This window comes from Myodes glareolus, chromosome 7, assembly GCF_982192425.1.
Source record: "Myodes glareolus chromosome 7, mMyoGla1.1, whole genome shotgun sequence".
Classification (NCBI taxonomy): Eukaryota; Metazoa; Chordata; class Mammalia; order Rodentia; family Cricetidae; genus Myodes; species Myodes glareolus.
This window is the reverse complement of record NC_142032.1, coordinates 23,296,408-23,313,050: the sequence shown is the minus strand read 5'-3', so window position 1 is coordinate 23,313,050 and position 16,643 is coordinate 23,296,408. Positions and strand designations below refer to the sequence as shown.

At 39.3% G+C, this 16,643-nt stretch overlaps 1 protein-coding gene and 1 pseudogene across 2 annotated transcripts in view; one reads left to right on the top strand and one right to left on the bottom strand.

Annotated features, from left to right (window-relative positions):
- The window catches only part of LOC125403541 (cytochrome P450 2C11), a 35,623-nt gene that overhangs the window by 14,563 nt on the left and 4,417 nt on the right, over positions 1 to 16,643 (top strand). The window contains exons 5-10 of one of the 2 annotated variants that reach the window (XM_087907927.1): positions 554 to 714; positions 3,516 to 3,692; positions 6,947 to 7,088; positions 8,897 to 9,084; positions 12,415 to 12,556; positions 13,829 to 14,057. In XM_087907927.1, the coding sequence (XP_087764053.1) occupies positions 554 to 714; positions 3,516 to 3,692; positions 6,947 to 7,088; positions 8,897 to 9,084; positions 12,415 to 12,556; positions 13,829 to 14,010 (992 nt within the window). In that variant the 3' untranslated portion in view covers positions 14,011 to 14,057. Of the gene's footprint in view, positions 1 to 553; positions 715 to 3,515; positions 3,693 to 6,946; positions 7,089 to 8,896; positions 9,085 to 12,414; positions 12,557 to 13,828; positions 14,352 to 16,643 lie in introns of those variants that run through there. The other variant, XM_048438959.3, reaches the window with a different exon arrangement.
- LOC125403332 (large ribosomal subunit protein eL36 pseudogene) lies at positions 10,682 to 11,024 on the bottom strand (annotated as a pseudogene).

Sequence of the window (16,643 nt, the reverse complement as noted above, 5' to 3'; positions counted from 1 at the left end):
TAGCTGTTAGGTCTTCAACCTTTTTTTGTTGTTTTCTTTCCTTCCTTCCTTTCCTTCCTTCCTTCCTTCCTTTTTTCTTTCTTCCTTTCTTTTTCTTTTCCTTTCTTTTAGTCAAGAGTCTTGTAAGTTCAGACTGGCCTAGAACTTTCTGACTGGTGGAGACCTCTCAGATCTTTTCTTCTTCCTTGTGATTGCTAGGATTACAGGTGTTTACCATCATACCCAGGACTATTTTAATACCTATTTTAAAATGTATCTCTTTCACATCATTCTTCTTTTGCTTGCGAAAGAAGTCACTTGGGCCAGATGCGTAAATAAAGTCAGTGACATTAACATAGTATTTGGATCGCCATCCCGAAACAAGGTGAGAAAGAATTACTAAGTCAGGTCTGAACAAAACAGTGTGTTGGTTTTCTGTTTGTTGCAGTTCTACCTGGTAGAGAATTTCTAGAAACTTATTAACTTAGAGTTTCTAAAATTATTTAAATATGATATCAAAGAGTCTTTTATGGTCATGTATTAACAGTTATTTTTAATATCTCCCATTCCCCAGGAGCACCCTGTGATCCCACTTTCATCCTGGGCTGTGCTCCCTGCAATGTCATATGCTCCGTTATTTTCCAGAAACGCTTTGATTATAAAGATCAGAGTTTTCTTAACTTGATGGAAAAATTTAATGAAAATCTCAGACTCATGAGCACCCCATGGATACAGGTGAGATCAAAAGACCTTCTTCCTAAGGAACCATCTGGGCTCTTTGCTCTGTGAAGCTCACAGAATGATAGGAACTGAGTTGTGGCATGAAGGTTTCTAGATTGGACAATTTAGAGATGTTATGTGCAGTTCTTTCTTTCTTTTTTGAAAACATTCTTCAGCTCTGTGTGTGTGTGCACGTGCATGTGTGCCCTGTGTGTGTGGGGGGTACAGGTGCCTGCAGAACGGGAGTTATGGGTGGTTATGAGCTGCCAGATGTAGGTTCTGGGAACCCAACTCCAGTCCTTCAACATGAGCATTGTTCTCCTTGCTGCTGAGCCACATCCCCAACTATTGATGTTATAGGTTTTTAATTTTTCCTTTGTAATTTTTGTGTTCTGCAGACAGAAAGTGTTTGCTTAGCAGCTTCTCTAAGCTGTTTCTGTAAAGCTTGTGCTCTTTTTCCTCCAAAGTCTCTGCTTCTTTAGTTTCTGACAGAAGTGACTTGGCTGTGAGAGTTCTAGATAACGAAGAATGTGGGGAATATGATGAATTAGAGAAGGAAGGGAGAGGCTATAGAGTAGAGATACAAAATGAAGTAAGGAAGAAAGCCAAAGATGAGAAGCAGGAATGAAAAGTAGAAGAGATAGGGAGGAGAAATTCCACCAGACAGAGCTCAGGAACCAGCAGAAGGAAAAGCTTGGGGTTCTTTTCCAGGACTTTTCCTAGCTTGTCCTTGTCGTGGGCATGCCCTGGTGTTCGGAAAACATCAATATATGTGGATGCTTTCGAGTGACCTGATTTCCTAAAGATATTCTCTTTCCAGCCCTCTTCCCATGGTCTCAGTGTTCTGCCAGGGGCTTTCATTGCGTTCCTTTGCTCCAGGTGGCCCTGTGTTGCCTAGGGGCATTATAAGGTTTTTTGATAGTCTTTACAATCTTTCCACCCTAAGGAGTTCTGTGTTAGATGAAACAAACACAAATGCTGAGCCCAGTTCTTCAGCTCCTCTCCCCCTCCTTCCTTTGCGTTAAAACAGAAAAACAATTGCTCCTGCCCCTCTCCCCCGAACCAAGGGTCATTGTTCTACACACTGGGAACAGGGCTTTTGTTAAGGCTACCATGAAGACAGAGCAGAGGCAAGACAAGGGCAAAACAATGCTACAAAGCTTTCGATCCCATCCATTAAGAACCCTCAACTTATTATTAGTTTATAAAAACATGACTATTTTCTATTATTCTAACAAAGTTGTCTCAGGCAGTTTTGATTTTTTTTCTGTGCATGTGTATGTGCGCATGTGTGTGCATGTGCGTGTGTGTGTATTTGGGTGGAAGGATGAGCCCTGGTTACCCACAAAGAGAATGTTTCCACATCACTGTCCTCTTGGGATACCATGAACGTCTCCAAAAGAGGCATCCTTTATTCTTCAGAATGGAAGACAGATGCTGCAAATCAAGCGTCCGTCCACCAAACCACAGAGTGCAGGCAGCATTTTGATAGTGACAGAGACATGCCCAGGCTCTCAGTGACTGTCTAAGGACTTGTTGAAAATCTTATGCCACCCACGGGCTTGCCTAGCAATCGAAAATTAGAGTTATCTTCATCCCAATACTTAGTAGTTATTTCCTAATTGAGGATATCAAAGACAGAAAATGGGAGCAGATGCTGCCAGGAACCTCTGAGTAATAGGGGTTCCAAACCAGAGACTCAAAGTTCAGCTGTAGCTGGACCTCTAGCTGAGAAAGTAATGAAAGTCAGGCTATTTAAGATGCTCAACATTTGGAGTGTATAAAACATAGCCCTCTGTTGGGCTGTCATGTTCAATAGCATCACCATCTATCAAGTTGGCAGCACTCTGATTTTATAGGAGTCATCTGACCACTGCTGTGTGTAAGCATTTGCTCATAAAATGTGGAGTTGAGTTTCGTGATATCTTTGAGCCCTTCCCAATTATACAGCATGATTTTATTCCTGAGGCCAGAGTTACTGGTAGAAGTATCAGGGAGTGACTCTGGTCTGTTTGAACTTGACTGAATTTCCTTGACCTCTTAAGTTTACCTCACGCAGGTGAGCCATGGCCTTCCTGTATTTCACAGCTGTAGGTAAAAAAGAGAGAGTGAACCAGTAATGTAAACATCATTGGCATGGATATTGGAGATGCTTATCATGTCTGGTCATATGATCAGTTTAGTGCAGCCTCTATCAATGCTTCCCTTTGTACAGTCATGTGCACTGAAATGTTTCTCCTCAAGTTCACCCTAGCTTTTTTTTTTATTATTCTCTTATACATTGCATTTTGACTGCAGTTCCCCTCCCTCCACTCCTCCCAGTCCTTCTTCACTGCCTGACCTCTTCCCCAGATTTACTCTTCCTCTGTTTCTCTTCAGAAAAGAGCAGGCCTTCCAGGAATATCAACTGAAATATGACTTAACCCATTACAGTAAGTCTAGCAACAAACTCTCACATCAAAGCTGGATGAGGCAACACAGTAGGAGGAAAAGGGTCCCAAGAGCAGGCAAGAGTGCCCCCACTCTTACTGTTGGGAGTCCCACAACAACATGTATTTGCAGAAGCTCTGCTCAGACCCATACTGACTCCATGATTGTTGCTTTAGTCTCTGTGAACCCTTTGGAGCCTTACTTAGTTAATTCTGTGGCCACATTCTCTTGGTGTCCTAGACCCTTTGGTTCTTACAATCCTTCCTCCCACTCTTATGAGGGGTTCCCCTAGCTCCACCTAAGTGTTTGGTTGTGCCACCCAGGTTTTTGACCAGGGTTCTGGTACTCATGTCTTCAATTTTATTTAATGTTTCTTAATCTTCAAGGTCTGCAATACTTTCCCTGCTATTATTGATTATTTACCTGGAAGTCATAACCAAGTACTTGAAAATTTCTTCTATGTAAAAAATTATGTTATGGAGAAAATAAAAGAACATGAGAAAACACTGGATATGGACAATCCAAGGGACTTCATTGATTGTTTCTTGATCAAAATGGAACAGGTAAAATGTTATTTGCTGGCTTGCATTTTACAATTTGTCCATCATTTCTGTAATTATTGAGAATATATAACTGTTCAGGCGAGAAGCAATTGATAAACTCTTTAAGTACCTGCTGTATGCACAAAACTGAACTAACAAGCTTGGAGGATTTAAAACTAAATTGTTAAATAACCAGAACACACTGTCTGAGGAAAGAGAACATACGCATCCGGTGAAGTAGAAATACAAACAAGTCAGGTAATTAAAATACCCATCATTGAAATAAAAGTGGTTATATGGGCCTGTGTGGGAGACTGGGAAGGAATCATTTATGGGAATGAGAAGAAGCTTGCTGGGCACACTTCCTGAATGACCTGAGGGTTGATACAGATTTTCAGTGAGGAACGGGGGAGAGGATTTCACATGTGCATAATGAAGAGATAAGGTAAAGAGATGGGGTAGGGAACCATAGTTGAACATAGCTCTGTCGGAGTCTGCCGATGAGTCAACTAGGGTACCTGGAGGCGGTTGTGAGGATTGAGGAAACTGAGACAGAGATGCAGGAAAAATTTGGAGGTCTATTGGTTAATACCAAACAGCCCAGAGTTTATTTCAAAGCCTTCTTATAAACAAAAGCAGAACAAAGAATAGCATAGAAAGACAGTTTCTAAAACCACAAGGCTATTACTGTCCTTGTGCAAGCAATTTCCTGTCAAACTTGTGCTTGCTGCTTGCAAGCAGTTTCAATTTTTATCTTGATTTGCCTTAGGCTTGGTGTTAGCAGTATGAATTCTAGTAGGCAATATGTTCTTTCTCATGGGCAAAGTGCTCTTTCCCATGGACTTAATCAGAACATTCTCACAGCCCTTAAGGAGACTGGAGCAAGCTAGCTTGAACTGAAATGACTTATAAGTCAGAATGGACTCCAGATGGAAACTGAATCACTTGTGGACTACCACATAGCTGGAAATAATTCTCTCCAAATAAGGATGTGGAAATGTTTTCAAGCACTCTACAAACCTACCTACTGGCATGGGAATCTTTGATACTGTATATGTGAGTTGAACTAGAGTCTAATACAGTTAATACTTAGGGTAAATTTCTTGTGGACTCCATGGAATGATCTATATGATGAGCACTGATACTGAATAGGAGCACTGAGATTTATCATCTGTTTGTACTTTAGCTTGATACAGGTCTGGATTATAGAAGTGTAGATTCAAAAATAAACTCAAGGTATCCATATTATATTATCAGATTCCTATAGGCTTTGGTTTAGTTGATGCCACAGATTCTGCAAATAGCAGGAGCTATGTGGGAATGTTCAGCAGTAAGACCTATTCTATGTCTTGATACATTTAACCAAGAGAAAAATATTGATATGTGAAATTAGAATCATGGTAGAGAAGGTTCAGGAACCATTTTAGAAGTGAGGTGGAAAGATTCTAAAGGCCAGAGATCAGGGAGGCTTGGACCGAAACAGTGTCTTCAGGACAGGACAGGATTGATGTCTCTCAACTACTGTGGGCACCCACACAAGATCTCTACAAGATCAATCCACTCCACACTCTTAGCTGAAGACTTATTGATAGCTTCTGGGAAAGATGGAGTTGGTTTCCTTTAAGGATGTGATCCCTGGTAAAGCCCAGCATGCACCCATGTGTATGTAGCCAGCACAAATTGTATTCCATGGTTTATAAAAAAAAAAAACAACAATAAAAAGAAGACAGGAAGTTGAGAGGGGACGGAGAGGTGGGAGGCAAATCTGGAAGGAATTAGGAGGAAGAGAGGAGGTAAATAAGATCAAAGCGCATTATATGACTGAATAAAATTCTCAAAAAATTAATAAAATGTTACATATATATCAAAGAATAATGGTGGAGGAGTTCAGAAACTGGATGAGAGGCATAATATAGATATAATAATAGCATGTGTATATACAAGCATACTCCTTGGACTAAGGTGAGGCAAAGAGCAGAAAAAGCTAAATAATTAGGAGAAATTGATGGTAGGAAGAAACAAATTACTCTTGATCCACACCTTGTCTGCTGGTAGGGGAGAGTTGTTATTATCGTGGAGATGGGTTTGTATAAAATGCTGTGAAGACTGCACACTTAGCCTGGGTTAGACTGAACTCTTAGGTCTCTGTAATTCAATGACTGAGGTGAACTCCATAAACTGTGTTGCTCTTTGGACCTGCGTGAACTATCAGCGTCCAGCTGATAGGCCCCCTCAGTAAAGCTCACTCATGAATGGAAACTTATCAGTTCCTTTCATCAAACTGACATTCTGATTTCTTTTTTCCCCCAACATAACATTTTTATTAATTATTTGGGATTTTCTTTTTTTTTTTTAGTGTTTCTTTTTATTTTTCCATTCAATTATTTACACTTCCTTCCCTCCTCCCAATTCCCTCCCGCTCCCCCACACCCTCTCCTCCCTCTCCCACCCTGCTTCAGATGCTCTCAGATCGCACTGGCTTCCCATTCCTCCCAGGTTCACCCTCCCACCCTTGTGCCTCTTCACCAGAAAAAAAAATTAAAAAAGCAAACAAATCACCAAGTCCAATCGAGTTGTCATGTACTCAGTGGAGCATGGTCAAACTCCCAGTGCCCAGACCCTTAAAGAAAACTGAGTCCTCCCTGCTCCAATAGAAGCCATCAAGTGTGAAGAGGTACACTTCAACATATTTATCACAATTCTATAGATTCCTGTCTGGACTATTTCTTTCTTTAGGGGTGGGGAGATGGAGGGGGAAGGTTGTCGCAGAAGCATTCAAAGTCTCTTATTCTCAGTTAGGAATCTATAGACATTGATACCACTACAAAAGCTGAACCATGAACAGCAGTGAATCTTTCTTCTTATAAGTTGTTTTTTTTCTTGGTGTGTTGTCAAAAAAGTGGTGGAAAACTAACTACATTGCTTTAAGCATATAATATGTATTTGGGTACAGTGTGGTTCCTTGATCTGTATGTATATACATACACCTATATAATTAAATCATCAAATCAGGCCAACTGACATATCCATTACCTCACTTAAGTATCATTTCTTTGTAATGAGAACATTGAAAATTCACAATTTTACCCATTTGGAGAACGAGAAATAAAAAGTGGGCAAACTAATAACATTTTCTGCTATCCTGTGTAGGTACTGTAGCTTTACTATTAGACTTGTCATTGTTTGTTTTTTATCATAAGAACAACCTGAGTTAATTTTGATTCACTATGATTAAGTGTGCCAGCAAACCAAAATAATATTCACATAAATCCTAGGAAAAGCACAATCCAAATTCTGAGTTTACCATAGAAAGCTTGGTGGCGACTGTAACTGACATGTTTGGAGCCGGAACAGAAACAACAAGCACCACTTTGAGGTATGGACTCCTGCTACTGATGAAGCACACGGATGTCACAGGTATGACTGTAGACAGGGGACCAGAGAAACTCATGACCTCCATTTGGTCTCTTAGAGAAACACCATTATTGAAATTGTTCTATTGCTAGCTGTAACATGTACATATGAGGAAGAAATAAGAAAGAAGTAAGTTTTCATAATAGGACAGAGTGGCTGAGAGAAAGAAGACATCAAGAACAGTAGCAGAAGCTCTGATTTTAGAGCCCTTACTCTGATAAGGTGTCTGCATTTGATGGGAGGTGCCTGTAGCAAGGCATATGTGTCACCAACTGGTGTAGGTTGGTATATTAGTTTCCTGAAAGATAGAAGGGTATGGCATGTGTTATAGTGTATTTTCCTTCAAAACATAAATAATGGAGACTAGATATTTTATGAAGAAAATTCTATTTAGCTCACAGTTTTGGAGGCTGGAGAGTGTCTCACTGCCATTTGCTAGCTCGGTTGAGCACCCTTGTTGGATGGGATCATATCGGTTTCGACACATGTGACAGTGGTGGCTGACACATGTGGGAGAGGGATTCAGGGTCAGTGCCAGGATTTCTCATAACAACATAACAAAGCTTCACATTCTGGCTTCAGGATGGACACTACATTATGTGTGTTTGAGGAGTCTTAGAGGAGAGACAGGAGTGACAATGTAATGAATTCTAATAAATAAAAATTATTTCTAGGGTTTGAAACATATTTGAACATTTGTAATAATTCAAAGCTAACATCAAGTATTAGAAATTTAAATAGGCTCTTTTATGTTCAAGATTATATAACACATATAGCACAACCACAGCTCCCTTACTTGTGAGAAAATTCATGAAGATGCACTGATTGATATAAGAATTAGTGCATATATAATAAAAGTCATAAGTATACTGCAGGAGAGAGAAGTGTGGAAATGTGTGTGTGTGTGTGTATATGCTGTGTGTGTGTGTGAGAGAGAGAGGGAGAGAGAGACAGAGACAGAGAGAGACAGAGAGACAGAGAAAGAGACAGAGAAAGACAGACAGACAGACAGACAGACAGAGAAAGAGTTTGGGGATGTTATCTATTTTGTATGAGATGGTGATATCTGATTCCTCATCTCTTTAAAAAGGAATTGTTTGTAAATAGTACAGTAAAAAACAGAAATTTGAATGTGAACATAAATTGTCCAAGATACTTAAAGACTGTTTTGAAGGACTGGAGAGATGGCTCAGAGTACTGGCTGTTCTTCCAGAGGTCCTGAGTTCAATTCCTAGCAACCACATGGTGGCTCACAACCATTTATAATGAGATCTGGTGTCCTCTTATGGCATGGACTCAGACAGAACACTGTATACAAAATAAATAAATAAATGAATAAGGAAACAAAGAATTTGTAGTGAGTATTTTTGGGATACGAAAGAAAGACAGAGAACCACTGGGAATTTGCAGATAAGCAGGTGTGTACGTATGCACATGCGGCACTTCTACCCCATCTGTCAGGAGAATTCAATTCCTACCATATGTTAATTTCATATGACACTAATTCTTATTTTCTGGTTTTTGTCCTTATAGGGATAGTGGTTTCTTGTAAGATATCTATATATTTAGTGAAGCATTTAAGCATTCTTATGGGCATTGATTATCCTGTATGATAATATGTAGAAGTATATCTACTTAATGAGTGTCCGGGTTTTAGGTAGTTATAGCATACTGTGGTATTACAAGTCTAGATGTGCGTAGGGCCTGTGATGCTGTTGAGGCCTCTTCATTGTAGTCCATGGAGCACTGACTTGCTGTGGCAATTGTGCCGCTTTTCTTCCATTACTTCATTTCCCACTCTGTCTTACCAGCTAAAGTCCAGGAAGAGATAGAGCGCGTGGTTGGCAGAAACAGGAGACCCTGCATGGGGGACAGGAGCCACATGCCCTATACCGATGCTGTAGTGCATGAGATCCAGAGGTATATTGACCTCATCCCCACGAACCTGCCTCATTCAGTGACCTGTGATGTTAAATTCAGAAACTACCTCATCCCCAAGGTAAGCCTGGTTCTCTCTGCCACTTAGTGTTGATGAAGTTCCCATTCACACATTGGTTTCTACTATGGTTGCAAATATATGGGGATATTTAAAGTAGTAATATGCAAAAAAACTACTAAAAGTAGTTTTTAAAAGAAAGGCATAGCTCTTAAATTTCATAAACTTAGAAACATAGAGTTTCCAACTTTTCATTAAACATTACTATCTTGATTTTTGTTTTTGTGATAAGCACCATGTCTAAAGGCGACTTTGTGAGGAGAGAGTTTACTTAATCATGGTCATGGTCATGGTCCATCACTGAGGAAAGTCGGGTCAGGAAAACCAGCAGGGCAGTCAGTCTGGCAGGGCAGGAACTTGAAGCAGAAGCCATGGAGGAATGTTGCTTACTGGCGTGCTTTCCCTTGCTGTTGTTCAGAAAGCTTTATTCTATAACCCAGGTTCAGTTTTATGGTACCACTCACAGTGGGCTGGGCTCTTTCATGTCAATCATCAATCGAGACAGCGCCCCACAGACATACCTCAGTTCAAGTTCCGTCTTAGAACTCTGGGCTGCAGAAGTTGACAGTTGAAGTAACTAGGAGAGTAGATCTACTCAATTAACACTTAAGTGGATATATGACTGTGTTTTTGTATAATATATGTACATATATACATATAGGGTATGAAGATGTGTTTAGAACTATATGTTAGAATGTTAAATCTATCACACTTAAATCTAAATGCTTTCATGAGTATCTTCCAAGACTGAAGACTTTCTGCTACAAATTGATAAACACCCCCACAGTGAAGAAATTATCAATATACTAATATTATCTTCCACACAGTTTAAGATTATACTTTTTAGTAATATCAAGATATCTTTTGTAGATTTTGGTAGGGCAGAGAACTTCTCATAGTGCAATAAAGGAACAAATCTACAATTTGATTCTTCAAAACTGAAAAAATTTCTTTTTTTTGTAACATATTTCCAGAATTTATTTATCTTATTGCAGAATTTTTTTTGACCATTTGACCCAGACCCTCCCATTTTCTTTATCACAGTAATCCAGTAACCATCGTTCTACTCTGGAGAACTTTTCTTTTAAACATTTTTTTTGATACAACAATTGTTTCGAAGAGTCAAAGCCATTTGACCTGTGAAACGTTGCTCTGTCTGTTTCTTTCTTTCTTTATTTTTTTTGTGTGTAGGTTTTCTTGGAGATTAGGTCCAATTGCATGCTTTGAACAAGGACATTTAATAGGTGATGCTCAGTTGATGACGTGCTTCATCTGACTGTGGCCCTGGATCCAATTTGGTCCCATTGTTGGTTGGTGACACTAAAGATTATCTTTTTTTTTTTTTTTTTAGATCCTCTGTTAGAGAGATTCTATATTCTTCAGTAAAGCAAAACAAAACAAAACACTGTAGGATGGAATTTAATCTTTGAATATTCTATTTTCCAAATAATTTATCAATAGTTTTAGCATTAATTTATAATCCCTGACTGTGCATCCTATTTTCTAAATAATTTACCAGCAGTTTATAGAATTAATTAGTATTTTTATTTTTATTTATTTTTATTTTTTATTTTTTATTTTTTTTGCGCCACAGCAACGTTTATTGGGAACGGGGAGGGGATCTGTCCTTCTTGGCCGCCGTCTTCCTCATGGCGGCCAGCACGTTGCTCAGCTCCTCCCGCTTCCTCTTGGTGCGTACGTGCGTACGTGTGCGTACCCACCCGCTTCTTGATGAACTTGAGTGCGCGCTTGTCCTTGGACACCTTGAGCAGCTCCATGGCGCTCAAGCGCGAAACCGCACACCTCTGGATCATGTCCCGCACGAACTTGGTGTGCTTTGTGAGGCGCCCGCCGGCTGTGCCTCGACTGGCTCACGTTCTTCGTCACCTTGTGGCCCTTGTTGAGGCCCACGGCCATGGGGTAGCGCAGGGCCATGGCTGCTCCTCTCCGATGGCGGCCGCGACAGGAAGCTTAATTAGTATTTTTAAAAGATAAATCTAATCTTTGACAATTTCTTGCATGTCTGTAATTCCACCTGACCACACTTGTGCTCTCCTTCCTTTCTTCTCCCTCTGTGACTTTCACCAAACCTCTTCATCCCATCAATCTCCCTCCCCACTCCCACCCCCTGACCTACTTGGTTAATGAGGGCATCAGTATTTCATGGGTGTGGAGCTATCCTCTGGAGTATGCATGATTTACCAGTGGTCACACTACTCTTAGTACAACTAACTGATAATCCTTGCCTGAATTAGTAATTCTGGATTGTGAAATGAAGGAAGTTCTCATTTTTTATCTCCCTTGTACTTTCAAGGTAGGGTTCATCTATGATGATGAGGTACCCACATTTTTGAATGATAAGCACATAGTATATCTCAATGATAAGTCCTCGATATGATAGTGTACCTGTCAGTAGTATATTCAAAGTTATTAATTAGATCAAATCTCCCTTTAATAAAAACTTGAGCAAAGGATTCTAAATTATTCTGACTTTTCAAGAATGAACACAGACTTCCATCTAAAACCATGGCCAGTGTGTGGTGAGTGAGAATAGAAGTGATAAATATGGCAGTGGTGAGGGCAGACACCAGACACCTTGGTAATAGCCATAGTTTGTTCGTAAGTTTTTTGTATCAAAATCTCAAGTAATCAGTCTTTCAACTGCTAATGGAGATCACAATAATAAAACTGTTGCTATTGTGCTCTACGCAACTCATCAATTTTGTGTCTTCTTTAAAAACAACAGCACTGAGTCCAATTTGTGCTACTCACACACTTGTGGGTGTGTAGCCATCTGCTTGAGTGTGGTTGACCCTTAAACTGACTCCTCAACTCTCATCAGAGAAGTTTTACTTGCAGTCGATGAATGGTGGTGAACACAGAGACCTACAACTCAATCAGATACCCAGATTAAGAGATCTCAGAATGCCCTGTCACATATGGGATACCTATACACCTCTTCCTTTCGAAACTAAAGGATCATTTTGGAAAAGAGGGCAGAAAGGTTGTAAGAACCAAAGGTGGTAGGTAACTACAAAGAAACAGTGTTTTCTGGGCATAAGAAGGCAGTTATACCTATGAACTCACAACAGTTGTGACAGCATGTATGAGACCTATACCCACTTAAACGAGAACATGGAGAGGGGAGGTGGGCATGAAGTTCACCCCTAACCGAGGACTAGTGTCAACTCACCTCTCTTCTCTGGTCTATGTGTAAATGTCACTGCTCTGTTTTGGACGCAGTATCTTATCCATAAGTCAAACAGATTGATCTAGGTGAGTTCCGTCACTTCTTCCCATCTAAATTTCATTATGTCTGTTGGCTATTTTCAGGGTACCACTGTAATAACATCACTGACATCCGTGCTGTATGATGACAAAGAATTTCCTAATCCAGAGAAGTTCGACCCTGGTCACTTTCTGGATGAGAGTGGCAACTTTAAGAAGAGTGATTACTTTGTGCCTTTCTCAATAGGTAACAGAAATTCACTTCTGTTTGTACTTTGACCAGGTGCAATGGTGACTTCGCTGGGACTGGTACATTTGCTCTTTGTATGTTATGAAGAGTACAACTTTAATTACTGTGTATTTTCTCTACACATAATAATTCCTCCTTATTGGGACATATCAGTGACCATTGCAGAATCTAGCACAGTTTTATCCAAGTTAAGAAAGCAAAGTGTATTTATTGATTGAACTTGGCCACTGGGTATAACCCCCAGCTTCCCAAAAGTTTCTCTTGGAAGCTAATATCATTTAGACTTTTCTTCATCTGCCATGAGAGAGATATCTAAGTCCACATTTTGAGTATCTCCTCTGTGGCATCCTTCACTCTGGGAATGCAAGTGCCCTAGGGAATAGAACACGCTCATGCTCTGAAAGAGACTCACTCCTGAGAGAAGGAAGCAGGTGAATCAACAAGGAACTGTAATCCAGTTGGACTAGTGTTGTGAGAGGGTGTCAGAGGGGAAGTTACTTAGATCTTGCTCTTTTATACCCACAGAGAAAAGTTGATTGACTTGTAGGGAGCAACGAAGTAAGGAAAGAAGAGGAGGCAGGGAACTGTACAGAGGAAATGAAGTACATGGGGATGGACATTTTCTGTAGATGCAGGAAGTCAGAACCTGTTGAGTAAATGCAGGCAGATAAAGACTTTGGGCATGAGGAAGGATACTCCACAGTGACTCTCAAACCCTTAGAGTTTACTTTACTTATGTTCCTTCACCTTGGCTGCTTAATCTCAGTGCTCCATATGTGTGCTGAATCTTGGGCATGGATTCACTTTTACCTTTTGCTATAGGGTTTGATTTTTAGGTTGGTCTTGAAAGTGTGTAAATTGAGATGTGTATACAGAGCCCCTCCCCCTTTCTCTTAAGAAACTCGTTTTGGTAGGGAGACAAAAGATAAGAAAGCATAGGAGTCAAGCAATCCCAGCTATATGGAATCATGCATATGATGAGGAAACCCACAGAGGATATGATCCTATTGAAATCACAAGGAACATAAAGAGGAAAGGTCATAGCTCCTTGGGGAAGCATCAGAGCAGTGCTCAGTCAAATGGTGGCAGCTTAAAGTTTTCAACTTCATGGTGTCGGAGATGGGTGAAGGGAACTGTGTCTGGAGCTGAGAACGTGGTGTGTGTCTTCTATCCACACACCTAACAACTCTTTGACTATTTACTTCATACTCTTCATGACAATTCACAGCACAGTAATTCAGTAACAAATCTGTTTTTGCTGTCTTTCAGGAAAGCGGATGTGTGCAGGAGAAGGCCTGGCTCGCATGGAGCTCTTTTTGTTCTTCACCACCATTTTACAGAATTTTAACTTGAAGCCTCTGATTGATGCAAAGGATATTGATACCACACCAATTACCAGTGGATTTGGTCATGTGCCCCCTCCGTACCAGGCTCGTTTTATTCCTGTGTAAAGGGCAGCCTCCTTATGCTGTCAACCTGCAACTTCTGCTCATTGAGGGTACTGTTCATTTCACTCCTAGTTGTATAGTTGTTTTCTCTCACATTTCCCCATTCCCTTGAGATCCAGTGAAACTCATTAAGCAGAGTTCTCTGGGTCAATACACAGTTCAGTGCTTTTGTCTCCTATAATACCTGACACTTCCATGCAATACTTATGTAGTGAGCACTAATATTCATGATTAAGTTACTACTAATGCTATGAGTTTTATTGTAAAACAATAAAATTTTTATGACAACCCAGAGCCATCTGTCCCCTGCATGTGCTGAATAAAAGCTAATTTCTGGGATGGTTCTCAGACACTCTTTTATTTGAGCATAATGTAAGGAAGAAGTAAAGAAAATAAAGTTTCAAGAGGTTATATTTGTTCTCATAAAGATTTACAAAGTAAAGGACCAAGAAGAAAAGGACATAAATACTTTCTTGGCGGTTACTAGACATTTGGATTTGGACAAGAGAAACCAAACCCAAGAACAGTTTCTGGTATTGGGAATAATTCAGAGTATCAGTCACAGGGAGAATAAATATTAGTTATTAGAGCTAATGCCCCCGCTTTGGTGTTTACTGTGAACACAAAGTAGGGATAGTAAGTATTGTTTTTGCTTTCTGTTTCCAACTTAGAGTTAAAGAGTAATTAATGTGTCTGTCTTGTCAATTCAATGTTCTACACGTTTGTCTAAGGAGATGGTTCAATTGATAAAGTAGGGAAGCTGTGGAAGCATGAAGAATCAGATTTGATATCCAGAACCTATGTTATAAAAACAGGTGTAGACAGAAACTGTACTTTCATTTCCTGGCTGCCCAGACCCAAATAATCACACAGAAACTCTAATTATAATACTGTTTGGCCAATGGCTCATGCATATTTACAGCTAGCTCTTACATCTTAAATTAGTCCATTTATATTAATCTATGTATTACTATGAGGCTGTGGATTATCAGTAATGTTCTGGCATCTTTTTCCTTCAGCAGCTACATGGCATCTCTGCCTACTCTTTCTCTTTATCTCTGTTTGTATTTCCCCCGGCTTTACTACCCTAAGATATTGGCCAAAACAGCTTTATTCACCAACATAGAAAAGCAGCACATGTACAGAAGGACATCCCACATCATCTCCCTTTGTCTGTCTAAAAAAAAAGAAAGCATTAACTTTAATGTAATAAAATTACATACATGTAACAGTAATTAAGCAAGAATTATAGTTATAATATTTAGTCTATTTGTATTTGTAATTAAGGAAAATCTATTATCTATCCTACCTTTGTGAATCTAAAGTTTTATATCTAATTTGTTTTATTATAACTAAGGAAAACTATAATTTTAACTATCTAGTCTTCAACTTCATCAAAGATCCTGGAAGGATTATAATATTACCTAAGTAAATAGAAAGTGCATTGTAAGCAACTTCCAAAGTTCTAAAAATAACAGAGACATCTCACTGTCTGGACAGTCACTCAAAGTTCTTCTGTAATGTTGGGTCACTCAGTGTCAGCCTATAGGCCCATAATATCTGGCAGGGCTTTCCATGAAGTGGGAAATTTGAAGATCTCTTTTGCCTTGTACTGGAAAAGTTCATCTATTACTTTCTTCTGTGTCCTGCAGAATGTCTGGCAGTTTCTTCTGTGAAGCAGGAACGCTTAAGGACCATCCTATCTTTTGGAAAGTTCAGTAGTTACTTTTTTTTATGGGTTCTGCATGTTTAGTTAATACAGCATACCATCAAGCAGTCCAGGAAAAGCAGTTTCTTACTCAAATGGCTTGACTTGTTATATTGAAGGCAAATTCCATAATGAGTTTCTTCAATGCTCATCAACCTTTCTGAAGTAATTCAGGCTGCCAGAAGCAGACATGTCTTACTGTTGAGAAAAGTCTAGGTTCTTAAAACATTTTATAAGCCATAATCTGTATGTTTTTGAAAGGTTTGAAGAATATCAAACTTCAGCAATATACATTTTATTATTTATAAATAATTTTAAGAAAACTTAAAATTTGCTATAGAAACATAATACCTTAAACAAGAGTAGAAATATACATATAACAAAATTGACCTTAAATTTATATCAATAAATCAAAGTCCAAACCAATGTAAAATATTTATTTTTATATCATATCCCCTTATTTTCTTTAGAAAGACCTTTACTGTGATCATTAATCATTTATAATCAACCTCCTTTAAATGCAAACAAACATTTATAAACAATATTTGGAAATTTGAGTGTAGTTCTTTAGACTACTTCCTGCTGATTTGGATGCTGTTTATCAGGTCTTCATGGGGTATCCTGTGTGGCTGGTCCATCTCAGCCAGGAGTCCTGCAGCTGTAGTGGCTGTTGGACCACCTGGTTTATTGGTTTTGCTTAGTAGGCCATGCAATGAAATGTCTCTCTGTAGTTAGCTCTTTGATAGTTAAAATATTCAAAGAAAGCACAATAATATATAGAATCCAGACTCGTTGTATATTTTCCATCTTTACATGGCCTTTTTAAAAAACTCTGTTTCTTTTATTTTTAATTTTTATGTTTTGGTTTTTTGAGACAGGGTTTTTCTGTGTATCTTTTGCTGTCCTGGATCTCACTCTGTAGACCAAG